The sequence below is a fragment of the Juglans regia genome, chromosome 2, assembly GCF_001411555.2.
Source record: "Juglans regia cultivar Chandler chromosome 2, Walnut 2.0, whole genome shotgun sequence".
In the NCBI taxonomy this organism is placed as follows: Eukaryota; Viridiplantae; Streptophyta; class Magnoliopsida; order Fagales; family Juglandaceae; genus Juglans; species Juglans regia.
In genome coordinates, this window is record NC_049902.1 from 21,679,869 (window position 1) to 21,697,853 (window position 17,985).

At 36.9% G+C, this 17,985-nt stretch overlaps 1 protein-coding gene across 2 annotated transcripts in view; it reads left to right on the plus strand.

The window, feature by feature from the left end:
- The window catches only part of LOC108985436 (ABC transporter E family member 2-like), a 36,336-nt gene that overhangs the window by 11,638 nt on the left and 6,713 nt on the right, over positions 1 to 17,985 (plus strand). For both annotated transcript variants that reach the window (XM_035687014.1, XM_035687016.1), the window contains exon 7: positions 12,164 to 12,468. In XM_035687014.1, coding sequence (XP_035542907.1) covers positions 12,164 to 12,468 — 305 coding nt within the window. The remainder of the gene's footprint in view (positions 1 to 12,163; positions 12,469 to 17,985) is intronic.

Genomic DNA, 17,985 nt, shown 5'->3' on the forward strand with positions numbered 1-17,985 from the left:
GAGATGAGCTAGCAGGAGTTCACTGTTGGTGGGAGCTTTCTTGATGTGTTGGGGGTGATTTCAATGTTGTTAGGTTCCAAAGTGAAAGCTTCGGAAATAGAAGATTGAGGCCAGCAAGCTTGGAGTTCTCAGAGTGTATCTTTGACTTGAACTTGATAGACCTACCACTTGCAGGGGGCCCTACCACATGGTCGAATAATCAGACCTGGACTCGCTTGGATCGTTTCTTAATTTCACTTGAGTGGGAAAGCCATTTTTCAGGACGTATGGCAAAAGTGTTTGGTACATTTAGCTTCGGATCATTGGCCTCTCTTGCTTGATTGTGGAGGCATTCAGAGTGGTAGACAGTTTTTTAAGTTTGAGAATATGTGGTTGAAATCAGAAGGTTTTGTGGAGAGGGTCAAACAATGGTGGATTTTGTATCAGTTTGAGGGTACACCCAGCTTCATTTTTGCAAATAAATTGAAAGCCTTAAAAAGAGACCTAAATGAATGGAATAAACAATTTTTCGGTAATGTAGAGGAGAACAAAAATACCAAGTGGATGGATATACAAGATTTAGAGAGACTACAAGAGGGGAGGCCTCTTATTGAGGAAGAGCAAGCACAAAAAACTTTGCTGGTTGCAGATCTCGAGAGGATAATCTTGCAAGAGGAAATGTCTTGGCGTCAGAAGTCAAGAACACTATGGTTAAAGGAAGGGGATCGAAGTACGAAGTTTTCCATAGAATTGCAAACTCTCATAGAAGAAATAATAACATTGAGGTGTTGAAAATTAAAGGGGTGGAGTGCAGAGAAGAAGAGACTATTAAAGATCATGTGGTTGATTTCTTTTGAGAAGATCTTTACTAGTAGGTGGGGTGGAGGCCTACTCTTGATGGATTGGTTTTCGACATTATTGAACCGGAGGATGTTGCTAGGATTGAGAGGGCTTTCGAGGAGGAAGAAATATTTGATGTATTAAGGAAAATGGTAAAAGATAAGGTTCCCGGACCTAATGATTTCTCAATAGACTTCTTCCAAGAATGTTGGGAGGTGATTAAGGCTACGTATGGGTAGTGAGAATACCTGTGAAGTGTTGAGAATGTTTGTGAATAGTTATGAGTATAGATTGATGTGGGTTTGTGGGTCCCATTGAGAGTATTTTGAGTTGTTTGGATGTATGAAGTATGTGGAGTTGTTGACTTTTGGATAAATAATTGAAAAAGGTGTGAGTCCTATCAATGATTGATTTTTTTTAATGATGATTTTATTTATATATAATAGTGATAAATATTATAGTGATTTTATTTATTTATTTATATATAATAGTGATAAATATTATAATGATTTTATTTTTTATTTATATATATTTATCTTTATATATAATAGGGATAAATATTATAGTGATTTTATTTTTTATTTATATATAATAATGATAAATATTATAGTGATTTTTGGAGACACTTTGGTACGAAGATGGTTCACTGTGTTTGGCATGTGGAGTATTTTCATCCGTATGAGAATACTTGGAAAGTGTTGAGATATCTTCGCTACCCAAACGTAGCCTAAAGATCTTTTGAAGGTGTTTCAGAAGTTGTTCTCGTTTGGAAAATTTGAGAAAAGCCTTAACACCATTTTCCTTGCTTTAATACCTAAAAAGCTTGGGGCTATTGAGATCACAAATTTTTGGCCTATTAGTTTAGTGAATGGAGTTTACAAGATTATTTCAAAAGTACTTGCTAATCGCTTAAGTGAGGTTTTGGGGAAGATTGTGACTAAGCTCCAAAATGCTTTTGTTAAGGGTAGACAAATCCTTGATGCGGTTCTAATTGCCAATGAATGTTTAGACAGTAGATTGAAGGTTGATAGCTCAGGAATTATGTGTAAGTTAGATATGGAAAAAGCGTATGACCATGTTAATTTGGATTTCCTTTTATATCTACTAGGTAGGTGTGGTTTTGGTGAAATGTGGAGGTCTTGGATTAGCTGGTGTATATCCACGGTAAGGTTCTCTGTGTTGATTAATGGCAGCCCAGAGGGTTTCTTCTAGAGTTTTCGTGGTTTGAGACAAGGGGATCCGTTATCTCTACTCTTTGTTATTGTTATGGAGGCACTAAGCAGGATGATCTCGGCTTTGTTGGCTAATGAGTTTGTTAGTGGTTTCTAGATTAGATCTTCGAGCAGGGGTATTACTACTATTTCTCACTTGCTGTTTGCAGATGATACGCTTATTATATGCGAAGCTGATTGAGACCAGTTGCGGGTTGTGAATGCATGTTTGCTTTGTTTTGAAGCAGTGTCTGGTTTAAAAGTGAACTATGATAAATCCGAGTTGGTGTCGGTTGGAGAGGTTCAGAATATTAGGGAGTTGGTTGACTCGTTGGTTTGCTAGATAGCGTCTCTTCCTATGACATACCTGGGACTACTGTTGGGTATAGCTTCGAAGGCGTGCTTGATTTGGGATACACTGATTGAAAAAATAGAGAGGAGACTGGCAGGGTGGAAGAGAATGTACTTGTTATAAGGGAAGCCGGGTTAAATTGATCAAACGTGGCGGGTCATCTTGAAAAGTTACAAAGAGATTTTTTGTGGGATGACTTAGGAGAAGAGTTTAAATTTCATCTTATCAAGTGGGAGATGGTGTGCCGTCCTATCTCTAGTGGCGGTTTGGGTATTAGAAATTTAAGGTTGTTTAGTCGGGCGTTACTTGGCAAATGGTTATAGCGATATATCAAGGAACCAGAAGCCTTACAGAAAACTGTGATCGAGAATAAATATAGTGGTTTAGGGGAGAGTTGTTGTACTAGAGAAGTTAGAGGGACCCATGGAATGGGGCTATGAAAGCATATTAGAAAAGAGTGAGAGGTCTTTCATCATCACACTAGGTTTCAGTTGGGTATAGGCTCCATGATCAGATTTTGGAAGGATGCTTTGTATGATAACAGTGCTCTCCAAGATTTGTTTCCTATACTATTCCTGATAGCAAGTGCCAAAGATGCCACAGTGGCAGAGGTTATGGGAATCTTAAGAGGGAGTATTCATTGGAATATCAATTTCAATCGGGTGGCACAGGATTGGGAGATGCCGTGTTTTGTAGATTTTTAGTCTCTTGTATTCTTGTTGTCCAAATATTCAACATGAAGATGCTCTGTGGTGGATTCCTGCAGGGAGGGGTATTCACTGTTCGTTTCGTTTATAAGGTCTTCACACAAGTGCCGGAGATACAGTTTCCCTGGAGAAGGCTTTGGCGACACAAGGCTCCTCCTAAAGCTTATTTCTTTGTGTGGACAACGTCATTAGGCAAGATTTTCACTACAGATAATCTAAGAAAGATGAGGATAATCATTGTATACTGGTGTTGTATGTGTAAAAGAGAGGGTGAGTCGGTGAATCATTTACTTTTATATTATGAGGTAGGCAGTACTCTCTGGAATGAGTGTTTAAAAGGATGGAACTAGCGTGGGCTATGTCGGAATCCGTGGTGGATATATTGGCGTGTTGGACCTCTATTCGAGATGTGCATCAGATCAAAGCGATTTGGAAGATGATCCCTATTTGTATTATGTGGTGCTTGTGGCAAGAGTGCAATGAAAGGACGTTTGAAGACAGAGAGATCTATGGCGGAGCTGAAAGTTTTATTTTTTAGGATTTTTTGTACTTGGGCCATTGCTGTGGACTTTAATGGCATGGATCTTCATGATTTCTTAGTTTCTACTGCGCCTCCGTAGATAGGGCATACTGACTTTGTAATTGGCAGTTGTTGCCCATTCTTGGATTAATAATACTTGTTATACTTATATAAAAAAAAAAAAAACAGTCTTTACACTAGATCTATTCCTGGCCCTCTAGCTCTGCGTCCTCATACTCATCATCTGTGACAGTTAAACATAGAATAAAATAGAGAAACAAACAAAAATCAGTCGAATACTCAGTAAATAGCACATCATACCGTAAAAGCATAGACTTAATTTCTGAAGACTCTTCATCATTTACATACATCATCACAAATTTACAATCATACTGCACACAACTTAATTTAACATAGGCTTAATTTTGAAAAAGTTTACATACATACATATATCGTCACAAATTCACATGGCATATCTATTCATCATTAACATGAGCGGAATAATACATAATCATGGCAAACATGTAATGTGAATGCATAAATGACTGACTTCATGCATTTTCTAACAAACATATAGACTTGTTTATCTTGTCTTTCACTTATCATATGGTGACCCACGCTTGCGTCTGTGGCACATCATAACTTAACTAGTGGTGAACAGGCTTAAGTCCGTGTTTCACTTAACATATGGTGAACCACGCTTAGATCCGTGACACCGTCTTAACATAACTTATGGTGAACACGCTTAGGTCCGTCCGTGTTACCCTTAACATCTTATCTTTCTTAATGCATGAGAAGTTTGTTGGACTTCATGAACTTTTCTAGCCTAACATATACTTGTAGATAGCATAACATAATATGACATGGCATAATGTGATCTGAACATAAACATTCTATAGCATACATGATCTGAGAACTACATGAACATTTCACTACTTATATGATCTAAATACTTCAAGACATTACATAACATGGCATACATGTGATTTTCATGGCATATCATCCATCAAATCACAATCCATAATAGCATAACATACATAAGCTCACTTACATGCATATCATTATAATTCATCGAAGATCATGAAAGAGATCTAACCTTTACTTAGCTTGTAGCGTAGCGTAGACAAACATCACATTTTTATATAAAATTAGAACATTTATAGTGCACATGCAATTATATAATCATACTAATTACCTCTTGGCGCCGCTTCTTGATTCCCACTTTGTAGCGTGCTACCTATACGAGGTACTGAACGTTACTAATTTATAGGTTACATAGTATATTTTAAAAATATACTTTAAAATCCCTTAAATACTTTTTATAAAAATTGTCTTTGGGTTCATAATTATTCATATAAAACTTTGGGCTAGCTTAAATTCTGGCCCAGCTCCTATTAAAGAAAATAGCCGAATTAAAATCATTAAGACGTCGTTTTTTTGTAAAACACCACCAGCCCACTTTAAAACAATAAAACAATTTCTGTCAACTCAAAATTAACCCACTTAAATTATTATAGTTTCTGAAATAAGCCCAACAAGTTCATTTAAAAAAACTAGGCCCAATACCAACTCAAGGAAGCACTAGCCGAATGGGCTTAAGGCCCAAGGTCCACTGTAATTTCAAGGGTAAAAGCCCTTTGAGGAAGATTAGCCTCCTATAAGGCTTCTGGCCGAATGGGCTTAAGGCCCATGGCCCACTTTAATATCAAAAGCAGAATACACAAGTCTGAGAGACATTTGTGAGGGGGAAGGTGTCGTGTGATACTCACCGAGGGGGGAATCAGCTGCGACAATGGCTCTGGGTGGCTGGGAGTTTCCGGTGGCTCTACTGGGAGGTCCCTATGGTGCGACACCGAGAGAGGGAGAGAGAGAGTTTAGAGAGAGGAACTATCAAAATCAACAAAAATAGAGGGAGGGGAGGGTGGCAGACGACAGTGGCTTATCGAAAGGAGTGGGCACGACCGGGTTGGGTTGGTCGGTGATCTCTGTGGCCGTCGGGAGGTTGTCCGACGTTCCCTGATGTGGTTTACGATGGTTGGGAAGAATGCAGGGGATGTTTTATTCTCGGTGGGGAGGAAAGCAAAGACGCAGAGGACTTATGGGTCACGCACGCAGTGGAGGAAGGAAGGCTCACTGTCGGCATGCTCAGTGGTGGTTTCCGGTGAGGTAGGTGTCTTATTTGGTGAGTTTTATTTGTCTGCCAAGGCTGCTATGGTGGCTAGTGTGTAAAAGTTTCATGGTTTTTGTTGAGGGGTCTCACGGGTTTTATAGAGAGGGAAGTGGCGTGGCCGCGTGAGTCCTCAGGAGATATGCTAGTGTTCGAAGTTGGCTACACTTAGGAAACTATTCCTACGAGGATACAAACACTAAGAGGATTTTTGAAGAGTTTGAGTTGAAGTTAGTTTCAAACTAGGAACCTATTCCAATATGGGAACCTAATGGATGACTATACGAAGATTTTGATAGGGAAAGACTTTGTTTTAATTTATCTGTTAGCATATTTCCTAAAATAATGATAAAAATAATAATTAAAATTACACTTTTGGGGTCTGGATGTTACAGTGGTAGAAGTATATTGTTAGATGATAAATAATACATTTAATCAAATAACTATTTTTATCTAAAAATAGTAGTTTTAAGTTTTCATAACGCATTAGTTTTTGTTTCTCAATTTACGTGTTTTTTGTTTCTTTAGCACGTTTTTTTTTTTTTTTTATTTTTTTTTTATGATAGGGGAACTAGGGCTGAGCTCCGACTCTGATGGAGTCAGAGTTTTCGTTTCCGAACTCTGACTCCGAGTCCGACTCTGAACGGAATTGGAGTCCGACTCCGATCGGAGGTCAGAGCTCCGACCGTCTATTGGGCTAAATGAATTTCCTTTTTCGACTTTTGGGCTCAACAAAGCCCAAGTCTGAACCTGTAACAAGAAAATACTGAAAAGATAAAAAAAAAAATTTAAATACAATAGTTTAAAAACTAAATAAAGATAGAAAATGAAGATAGAAATGAAATGAAGATAGAAAATTGCAATCAATAAATGAAAAAAATTGATAATAAAAAATTGAACATGGTAAAAGTAGAATTTGATTCTTACCAAGAAAGGGGGTTCTCTCAACTCCATCCCAACTCTCAAGGGGCGTCCGTCTCAGACTCTCAGTCATCGGCAATTATATTAGGCTTCACAATTAGGTCTATAAAATCATAAAAAGTAGAAGTTAGAAACATTAAAAATAATTAAATAATCATTGAAAAGCATATAAAGTTACCTGATTCAGGCCTATAGCTCTCAGCATCAACGCCAACGGTATCTAGTCCAATGAGCGTTTCACTTATCCAATTCTGTGTGCAAACGAGGGCCTCCACGGTTGACGGTGACAACGAACTTCGATAAGCATCTAACACGCGATTTCCAGTGCTGAACGCCGACTCTGAGACAACCGTAGTGACAGGAATGACTAGCACATCTTGGGCTATACGGGAAAAGATTGGATACTTGGTGGAATTATCCTTCCACCATGTTAATAATTGAAATACAGTACTAGTTGCCTCGATAGCTTCCATAAAATATCGTTCAACCTTAGATGTACACCGCATAATATTCCTCGATGCAATGAGTTGATGATACTGCTGCATAATACGATGACTTGTAACCCCTACGGATGGGTTAGTATCGTCTAAGGAAGTTGTCGACCCTGTCGGCCTCGAATGTGATGAGCTACCAGTTTCTGATGAAGGCTGACAACTATTGCTATAGTGACTATATAGGTCATCAATATCACTTTTTAGCATTCTAATTAACTCTGCAGCCTTCACTGCCCTGAGGATGGAATTTACTCAAAATTCTAGAACGGCCAACTTATATTGGGGGTCAAGGATCACAGTCACAAATAGTAATCTATTATCTTCTCAATATTCTCCCAATATTTATCATATTTGGTCTTCATCCTTGTTGCCATAGCAGATAACAATTCCCTAGAGTCAGCACAATTATTTTCCAAGTGGAAGTGAAGTTCCGAGAGCTTGTTGAAGTACAAATTTGCAGTCGTATATTTGGATCTAGATATCCGCATTGTTATGTCATAAAATTTTTTTAAAAATTGAACAAAGTACTTCACACTAGTCCAATCATGTGCGTCTGACGCACCGAGTCCCTGTCCTGTTGGCTCCAACAAAGCATACCTCAGGGCCCCATCCTCGACCTCCATCCGCTCGAACGCTCTTTGGTACTTCTGTGCTACGTCCCACATAATTTATATAGAGTTCTATCGAGTTGGAATGTCAAAGCACAACATACTAGAAAATTCAATCTGAAGATCTTTTGCTATTGCCTTAAATTTGGTAATCCTTTGGGAGAACTTCTCACATATCGCACAATGTTGCGGGCTCGGGTAATGGAATCATCAACCTCTTTTAACCCCTCAACAACTATGAGGTTGATGATATGAGCATAACATTGTACATGAATAAACTCGTTGGCCCAAATGACATTATCTTTCACCGCCGTGTTCCACTTAAACCAATCAATTGCTGTTTCATTGGCACTGGCATTGTCAACTGTAATACATAGCACTTTTTGAATTTCTCAGTCCTTTAAATAATCATCCATCTTTGCCCCAATGGATGCACCTTCATTATCTACAATTTCTTTGAAGCCAATAATTCTTTTATGCAAAATCCACTCATTGTCAATGTAGTGTGCTGTGATACACATGTAGCAAACGTTCTATATGAACGTTCATGTGTCAATCGTAAATGACACTCTCTAGCCATTGTTAATAAACATCTTCCTCATCTCCGCCTTGTGCTTCGCATACCTCTTCATATAATCTTGCATCATCGTATACCTTGATGGAATGAGAAATCGTGGCTCAACAAAGTTTAGAAACTTTCGAAAGCCTCTTTTCTCGACTATCGTAAAGGGCAACTCATCAGTAATTATCATCTCTGCAAGCATGTCCCTCAAGATCTTCTCACTGTATTGAGGGATGACCAATTTCTTAGTCTGTGTACCATCAGTGGCTGTAGAAGTTTGGTAACTGTGGTTGGTCTGATCAGTGGCTACCAATCTCTTCGCGATCTTATATCGTTGGCAACCATTTAAATGTGCTATTAACACACTGGTGCCTTACTTTTTCTAATGTCATCCACAAAGTTGCCCACAGTGAAGGCATCTTGCTACCGGGTTCGCAATATCTATAGGAATTTTGGTGAAATGCTCCCATGTCCATGACTTTTTTTTAGAAGGCCGTGGTGGTTGATCTTGCTCAATGAGCATCTTCTCCTCTTCGTTGAACATATCCTCATCCTCTATATCTACTGGGAGTGGGAGTCGACTACTAGTACAAGATGTAGCTGCTTTAGATGTAGCTGTCATAGATGTGGCTCTAGGGGTGGAAGTACCCACCGGTGTAGGAGTTGTAGCATTGGCATCCGCCACATCCCTTGTGGACGATCGTCTCCATTAGATATAGGATCCATATCACAGTCAGAGAAGTTGCAAAAATAAATTAGAAGCAAAAAATTAGTTTAAAAATAACTAGACTATATTAAAAATTTAAAAGGCATCAACTCATTTAAGATGGAGAAAAATCCAAAGGTTCACTTCAGATATGATAAATATATGTCTAGATTAAAAAATTATAATACACCAGATCAGCATGGCAAATCAGGCTGCCGGCTACCAGTACTTCTATATTATAAAAGTCGTGCATGCGTTATCCATGTAAGAGAAAATTCTACAAGCTAGCTAGTTATTTCAAGGAAAGTTTATCATTATACATTCAATTACTGGTTGTTTCGATATTTAGGATTGACCCAAGGTTCTACTTCCCCCAATCTGTTCAGGCTTGTGCTAATAATTAATTCTCATGCAATATGAAGAATCAAGCATGTATAGGCTTGTGCTAATAATCAGGCTTGTCCTCCACAATATTATTTAATAAAATGTGATTCGTAATTCAAACGAAAGACTTGGTGAGGACTCACATAACTCATTTAATTTCTATTATTATTTTTTTTAAAGGAAATCTCTTCTCACATTTCATTAAATCAAAGATGAGATACATGGAAGAGACTCCTCCATTGTTACAATGAAATTAGAAATGGAAAGAGCATTTTTTGCTAACAAATCATGTGCTATGATATAACCATTTGATCTCCTAACATAAAAAATTTCACACTTAGCATAATGTCTTAACAAGACGCTAGCCTCAGTACTCACAAACATGTTTGCACTATTGGACAACATTATATTACATTAACTAAGACAACAATAAGATTAATTAAGACACTAAATGAAAACCTAATTAATAATGGAAAATACGGTCTGTATAATTGTAAGTCCAAGCAATAAGATAGCCGCCAAGACTGAAAGCAAAACCCAAGGACTATGGAAATAATTGTGCCTTAATGTTTCCATCCATAAATTCATCATCACCCAACCAATTTTCGATAATTTCATTTTGAAATCATCCATAAAATCCCTAAATACATTTCATATAATATATTCTCCTCATTTATCCCTAAATACATTTCGAAATCATCCATAAAATCTCATACACATTTTATCAAACACATTACATGCATACTCGTTTGCACAGTCTGTTGCCATCAACGATATTCAATTTTTGCTACATTTCCTTACAACAACACAACTTCACAAGAATCACAACAATTAATCCCAAAACAACTAATTCTAGGCAACCCAACAACATGGAAAAAAAAATAAAATTAAATCAATTTTAGGGCTTGAACTCGGAAACTTACCAGAGGCTACGGAGGCTGGCCTTAGAAGTGAAGGGGAACAGAGTGTTGCGCACTATGGAGGCGCAAAGAGGAACGACGGCAACAAAGAGGTAACGAGGCGGCGACTGGTGAGGTTCACTGGTTCAGACTTCAGAGAAAAGAAAGAGGAGAAGGAAGAAGGAAGAAGGTCCTGCGTTTTGGACCCCACCGTGTGATGAAATGACACCGTTCCACATTAAGTGGAACAACATCGTTTAATATTTTTTAAAAAATCGGAGTCGGAGTTCGGGAGCTCCGAACTCTGACTCCGACTCCGACTCCGACTCCGACTCCGACTCCGACTCCTTATTCGGAGTTACTCCGAACTCCGACTCCATCGGAGTCGGAATCGGAGCGGACGTCGGGCAGAGTCAAAATTTTCAGAAGTTTGCCCAGCCCTAGGGGGAACGACCCCATGGCAGAGCCTTTAGGACTCACCCATGGAACCTAAACCCCCGGGGAGACTAGCACAACAACCCACCGCCATGACCTCACACTTAAATCTTAGTTTGATTCCGGGAAGAATCGAACCTGTGACATGGGGCACATGCACACAAGTTCACCCTTAACACTTGGGCTACCCATGGGTGGTTGTCTCTTTAGCACGCTATATAAATAACTATTGGTCCCTTTCTTCACTGAAGCAAAGTTTGAAAGGTTTTTAATCACTTGTATGGGAAAAAGCAGACCAAAGGGATAAAAGATGAAGCTGTTGATCAAAAACTAAGATTGAGACTCTTTTAAGGGTTCAATTTATCTTATATTGCCTGAAAACATGTTAACATTGTAAAGTATTTTTTATTCGATAAATTTAGTCATTCTTGCAGGCTAGACTAGTAGATTATAATTGTGGTGCATATCATCCTAAGTTTACACGAAGTCAACAACTTATTAAGTGATTCTTTAACCGAAATTTTCATTTGTAAACAAAGTACACAAGATGTATAGAAGAAAGACACATATTTAAGAAAGAGAAAAAGATGCAAATAATCATTAGCCCATTAAAGTCTGTTGTGGTTATCCAAAGGAAAATAGGATTGAAAAAGTTTTGTGCCACGGCATGAGCTGTTCTCAGTTGTCAAAGATTCTATCATTCGTTTCCTTAAGATAAACCAAATGAGCCAAGCAGAAAACATCTTCACGCTGTTGCAATTTGCGGGCTACTGCCTAACCCACTTTAGAAACAAAATAGGTCCTCAATTCAATTTAACGTGAGCCAAGCCAATCAACTTGACTGAAGAAGTCACTCCACAGTACAGGCAATTATGTAATAATGATCAACTTCCCAACCACTTATCTTAGATATGCAACGCCAATCTATTACAACATGCATCCTTTTCTCAAATTAGCGGTGGTGAGAATTTTCCATAGGGTGGTTGTTCAAGCAAAAAATGCAGCTCTCAATTTGATCTAAACCCTTAATTGATTTGGGGGAGAAAGTTTTGCGTGTCTAATGTTACAGTTGCATTAATCTGGATAATTTTGTATCTGTTCACTTTCTATACCAAGCCCTTGGGCTTTATGAAGCTCCAAAAAGTATTGATTTATTATTTCATGGATGAAAATAATAATAACGAGACCAAGTTTGAGTGGTAAGATGCACAATGGAGTAGGGGATGTCATATTTATCAGTTTGTTTTTCAATTTAAAGTTTTGTGCAATGATCTTGTGATTTTGATCGTTCTATGAGTTGTCTTGGGGTTAGATATAGCCTATACCTTTGTTTAACAATTTTGTCTCTGCTGAGAGAATGCACATTTCTGTTTATTAGGCTATTATAAAGCCCCAGTATGTTGATCACATTCCGAAAGCAGTTCAAGGCAATGTAGGACAGGTGCTGGACCAAAAGGATGAGAGAGACATGAAGTCAGAACTTTGCATAGATCTTGAGCTGAACCAGGTTATAGATCGTAATGTAGGGGATTTATCAGGAGGGGAACTTCAGAGATTTGCCATTGCTGTTGTTGCTGTACAGAATGCAGAGATATATATGTTTGACGAGCCTTCAAGTTATCTTGATGTGAGACAGAGGCTAAAAGCTGCTCAAGTTGTCCGATCTCTGCTCAGGCCTCATAGGTTATGGTTTCTCTAGCCTTTCGTTATACATAATCTTCAATTTTTTTCTTATTTACCTTGTTGCATGTGTTCATTTCAGCTAGGTTGGTTGTGTCAGGTAATCACATTAAAGCGTAGTGTCCATTTGATTGTATAGTAGTTAAAAATTGATATTGTATGCATATGTTTTGTTTCTTGTGCTTGAAGTATTTGGTGAATGTTTTTTTGATACAAACCCATATTACCCTTAATATATTTGGTGAATGTTATATCCCTGATAATTCATTCCCTTTCTTTTGAGTTTGTAAAGATTAAGGGTAATATGGGTTTGTTGGTTCCAATTATTGTTGAGTCGAAACTTTGGGTTCTTGGTTGATGAGGGTATCGCTGTAGTTAGGATCAACGAGAGAATAAGGGTGGTCTACATGCGATTTTGTTGGAAAGGCTAATTGTTGAGTGGCTGCTTTCTATATGGCATGTGTCTATAAGAAATGAGGAGTTCAATGAAGCCCATTGTCACTCTAATAACTATGGTAAATGCTTGGCCATTGAAGAGTATTGTAGAGTTAGTAAGAAGGGGCTTAACAGCAATACCAGAAGGTCACGTATGTAAGGGGTGGATAGCTTTCAAGGTGGAATTATGCATAGGGCTGTAATCGAGCTGAGTTCAAGCAAGCATATGCTGTACAAGCTTGGCTTGTTTACAAATGTGGCGAGCTTGGGCTTGGCTCGTTTATAAGCCGAGTCCAGAATTTTGTTCAAGCTCGGTCAATTAAAGAGCCGATCCGAGTCAAGCGGCTTGAGATGATGGATTTTTTTTCAAAATAAATTACAAAATTAAATAAATTAGAAAATATACTGATACACTAAATTAAAAAATACAAAATAAAGAATTAACACAATACAAAATAATACGCTAAGACATAAGTTATAACTTATAACCTGATAGACTAATAAGGAATTAACAAAAAATAGAAAGTAAAAAATAAGAATTAACACAATTACACAAGAATAAGATATAACATGACATTCGACTTGCCCCCAAATTCCCAATAACTGGCCTCTCAAAGAACTAACACAAGTATCGACAGGTGCTTTATTAGTAATGCAGATACAAAATAAGGAACTAACAAGTACATGATCAAGCCTTTAGGTGGAGTGCTTAGAAAAAAAAAGCCTTCAAGTGGAGTAAACCATAAAAAGGTGGAGTATCGAATGTAGCCAGATTTCTTCAGCAAATAGCAAGTGTCCCATTCAGCCCTCTTGACACTAAGGTCTCGTTTGTTTTCACAACTCCTCTCAACTCATCTCATAATTACAGCATTCCCAAATTTTCACACAAAATAAAATAAACAATTCAACTTTTTCAAATCCCAAAACAAAAATAATATTAAAAAATATATTATAACAATATTTTATTAAACTTTTAACTTAATCTCAACTCATCTCATATGCAAAAACAAACGAGGCAAGTCACCAACCCGCATATACAGATGCACTAAAAAAAATTAAGCTAATTTTTAATCCCTTACATGATTACTCAAGTACTTTAAACTTAGTAATATTATCAAGGGATGTTTGACAGGAATGCTAAATTTAATTTGTCTCAACAATCAATGTGATATCTCTAACACAATACAAGAAATCTGAGAAATAAAATAACCATCAAACTTCAGCATGATAGGAAGTTACCAATCTTGAACAAGATGACCATGACAACAAGCTAGTAAGCTACCAAACCTCAACAAAATAACCATGACAGCAGCATAGAAATCTTGACAAAATCATTGTGACAGCAAGTTACCATGATAGTAAGTTAGAAAACTTGAACAAAATCACAATGACAACAAGTTACCAACTTGAACAAAATCACCATGACAACAACCTGCATACATTGATACACTAAATAAACATTAAGCTAATTTTTAATCCCTTGCATGATTACTCAAGTATTTTTAACTTAATAATACTGTCAAGGGATGTTTTCAAGACTGCACAATTTAATTTGCCATTCACAAAATTTAATCGACTGAATGGTGAGGAGTTAGAAATTACATTAACTGTCATCATTCAACAAAATCATCTTAATCCACCAAACTTTGCAAACATAGAAAAGTAAATATAGACTGTCAATTAGATAACACAATACAAATTGTGAAAATTTAAATAATGATTGGCCACTTTGCATGCTTCTCCCAGCACTGGAGGAACCGCTAAACATGTCCCTACACTCTTTGTGTCTCAATTGTAGAATTGTATTCCTTAACATACTCATCATACAACTCATGCAACACTTGAGAGACATGCTCAACATTCTTGGAAGCTTCCGACTCTTGATAAATTAAAGGGAAACAAAACTGGATTAGCACCATCTTAAATCTAGGGTCTAACGTTGCTGCAATTGCCATTAATAAATTACATTCCCCAAAAAAAAAAAAAAAAAAGAAAATTTTTTTCGAACTTAGAACTCCCCCCAAAAAAAAAAAAATTTTTTTTTCGAACTTAGAACTCATTTTTCTGACCATTGATCTCATGTAGTCATTCTCATCCCTAGACTTCTTACCCAAGATGTCCTTCATTCTACATACTTCAGAAAGAAATATGTTTGCTGTTGGGTAATCACTTCCTGATACAATATTGGTTACTTCATTGAAAATAGAAGTAGTTGACAAACATTTTCAACTTGCCCCCTATCATCAACACTTGGAACCCATTCAAAATTGCTATCTCTATCACCATATTTGGAAAACACTTCTTTGAATTGACCTGCAGCTTTCAACATTAAATATGTTGTTCCATCTTGTAGGCACATCTAAAATCAGTTTCTTTTAGGGCAATTGCAATTGTTTTGCAATTTCACTAAATTGTTTTAGCTTACTCTTTGATGCTACTAGATATTTTATACCATCTCTCACACTATCAACAATGTCCATAATCTCCCCAAGTCCATACTGCACAAGCAATTTGTTATATGCGCACAACAATGTACATGAAACAAATTCCCTCCAACTTACAATGTTTTCTTCAATCTAAAATCATCTTTCAAAATCTTAATGGCAACAGTATTAGAACTTGCATTGTCAATAGTAATTGAACTAATTTTATTCTCAATTCCTCAATCTTGAAAACACTTTTGTAAAGCATCAGCAATAAGAAGACCAGTATGTGGAGATGGTACATTACAAAAGTTCAACACACGCCTCTGAAGATTCCAATCAGTATCTATAAAATGACATGTCACTACCATATATAAAAGTTTTTTTACAAGAAGTCCACATGTCAGTTGTAATATGAACTTTGTTAACAGCTTTAAGCAAAGCCTTTAACTTCGCCTTTTCCGTCTCATAAGTTCTCATGCATTCCTCTTTTGCAATAGCTCGAGACATTTTCTCCCAATATGGAGTGTTTGCACTCATAAACTTATTAAACACGATATGTTCCTTGAAAGAGAATGAATATTCGTAGTAAAATATCATATGAGAGGCAAGCTCTCTTACCCTATTACGATCATAGGTAAAGTTTGACACAGTGAAGCCACCGTTTGCCTCCCTAGTCCCAATTGCTAAAACTTTCTGCTTTTGTTTTAGTCCCTATGTATGCCAAACAAGTTAGCAAATGTCTACATAGTGTTGTCGTAGAACTAGATTGAGATGCTTTGAACACAGTGTTACACCATTTGCATTGTGGTTGTTTAGTACCATCTTGTTCAATTTCAATAAAATCCTTCCATACAATAGAAGTCCTCTCTCTCTTTTTTCTTTCATAGGCTACTGTTTGCACTTTTGTTGGGCCCTCATTATGACTATATTAGGGGCCTCTGTATTTGCAGTATCTCCATCATCATCAGATATAGGCTCTATTAAGCTAATCCTAATGGAGTTTTCATTTTTATACTTCTCCACTGTATCAAGTTCATTCATATGATTACCATTTTCTAAAATAAATATTTTGTAAACACAAAACTAGAAACATAAAATAAGCATATAAACATTGGCCATACCGTTTATATTAATTAACTAAAATAAAAACAAACTTGCCTTGATGACTCAAGGTGCCTCCAGAAGCAAGGATATACTAAATGATGTTAAAGTCAAACAAATTGGACTTGAATCATTTTGTTATACAGCCTTGCCTTGATGGCTTAATGTGCCTCCAGAAGGCAAGGTTGATATAGTTGATATGATCAACTAAAAGATGTTAAAGTCAAACAACTTTGACTCGAACAGTTTCAATATACAGCCTTGCCTTGATGGCTCGGTGTGCTTGTAGAAGCAAGACATCTCAACAACATAAACATAGAACAGATTGGATAAGATTTATCAATCAAAACATGTTAAACAAAACACCATTTCATACTTGAAGCAAGACAATAAACATAGAACATATTGGATAAGATTTATCAAGCAAAACATGATAAACAAAGCACGATTTCATACTTGAAGCAAGAAAATATTTTATAGAACATATTGGATAAGATTTATCAACCAAAACATGTTAAACATGACACCATTTCATACTTGAAGCAAAAACATAAACATAGAATAGATTGGAAAAGATTTATCAACCAAAACATGTTAAACAAAACACCATTTGATACTTGAAGCAAGACAATAAACATAGAATAGATTGGATAAGATATATCAACCAAAACATGATAAACACAACCATGTTGACAACAAACACAGCCACAGACTACATAGCACCTCCAGAAACTTCAAATCTCTACACTCCAGTTAACAATATACACAAACAACCAGAGAGAACTCAAAGAATCAAATGAAAATTTTAAAATCTATAGTAAAAAAATATAAACATATAATAGAGGAATAAGTTAAACTCATTGTGCTGTGGACTGAAAATTTTGCTTCAAGCACAGATCTATAAGTTCTTTCTTCAGAAGGTTTTTCCCTCAAAATTTTCAGTATGAATAATATAAATCTTGAAACAGATAATATAGTGCTAGTGCAATGTGCAAACAATAGCAAGATCAAGATAGGAAAAGAGTCAAAAGCCCATACTCTGCCATTAAAAGTAAAAAATCCATTTTCATACAACAGATTGGAGTGATAGACAGAGACAATCACAACAACATGCATATATCATATATGTCGTGATTGTTGATGTATGGCAAGATAGTGTCACTGTCTCACCACTTCGGCGTACAAATCTTACTAACATGAATCACATGATTAGATCTACAATACTAGAATTTAGAAAGAGTTAGGAGAGAACTAGAGGTTCGCAATACTTAGATAACTAAATAAGTGATTCCAAATCTCCAAAGTTCCCAACGAAATGGTTAGAAACTGGAAAAGAACCTGGCTAATCGACTGATGGATGTAGGAAACATAGAACTAGAGAACCACGAACCACAAAATCAGGGATTCCGCTTGTTGGGAGTCATAAATGCTAGCATATAATGACCCATCTGTCAAGGCCCGATTGCCATCTCTGAGACTGAGATTGTAGTCACGGCTCCTCAAAAATCCAGTTGCTGGCTGCATCTGCTAGGGTTTTTTGCAGTCACAACCGGTATCG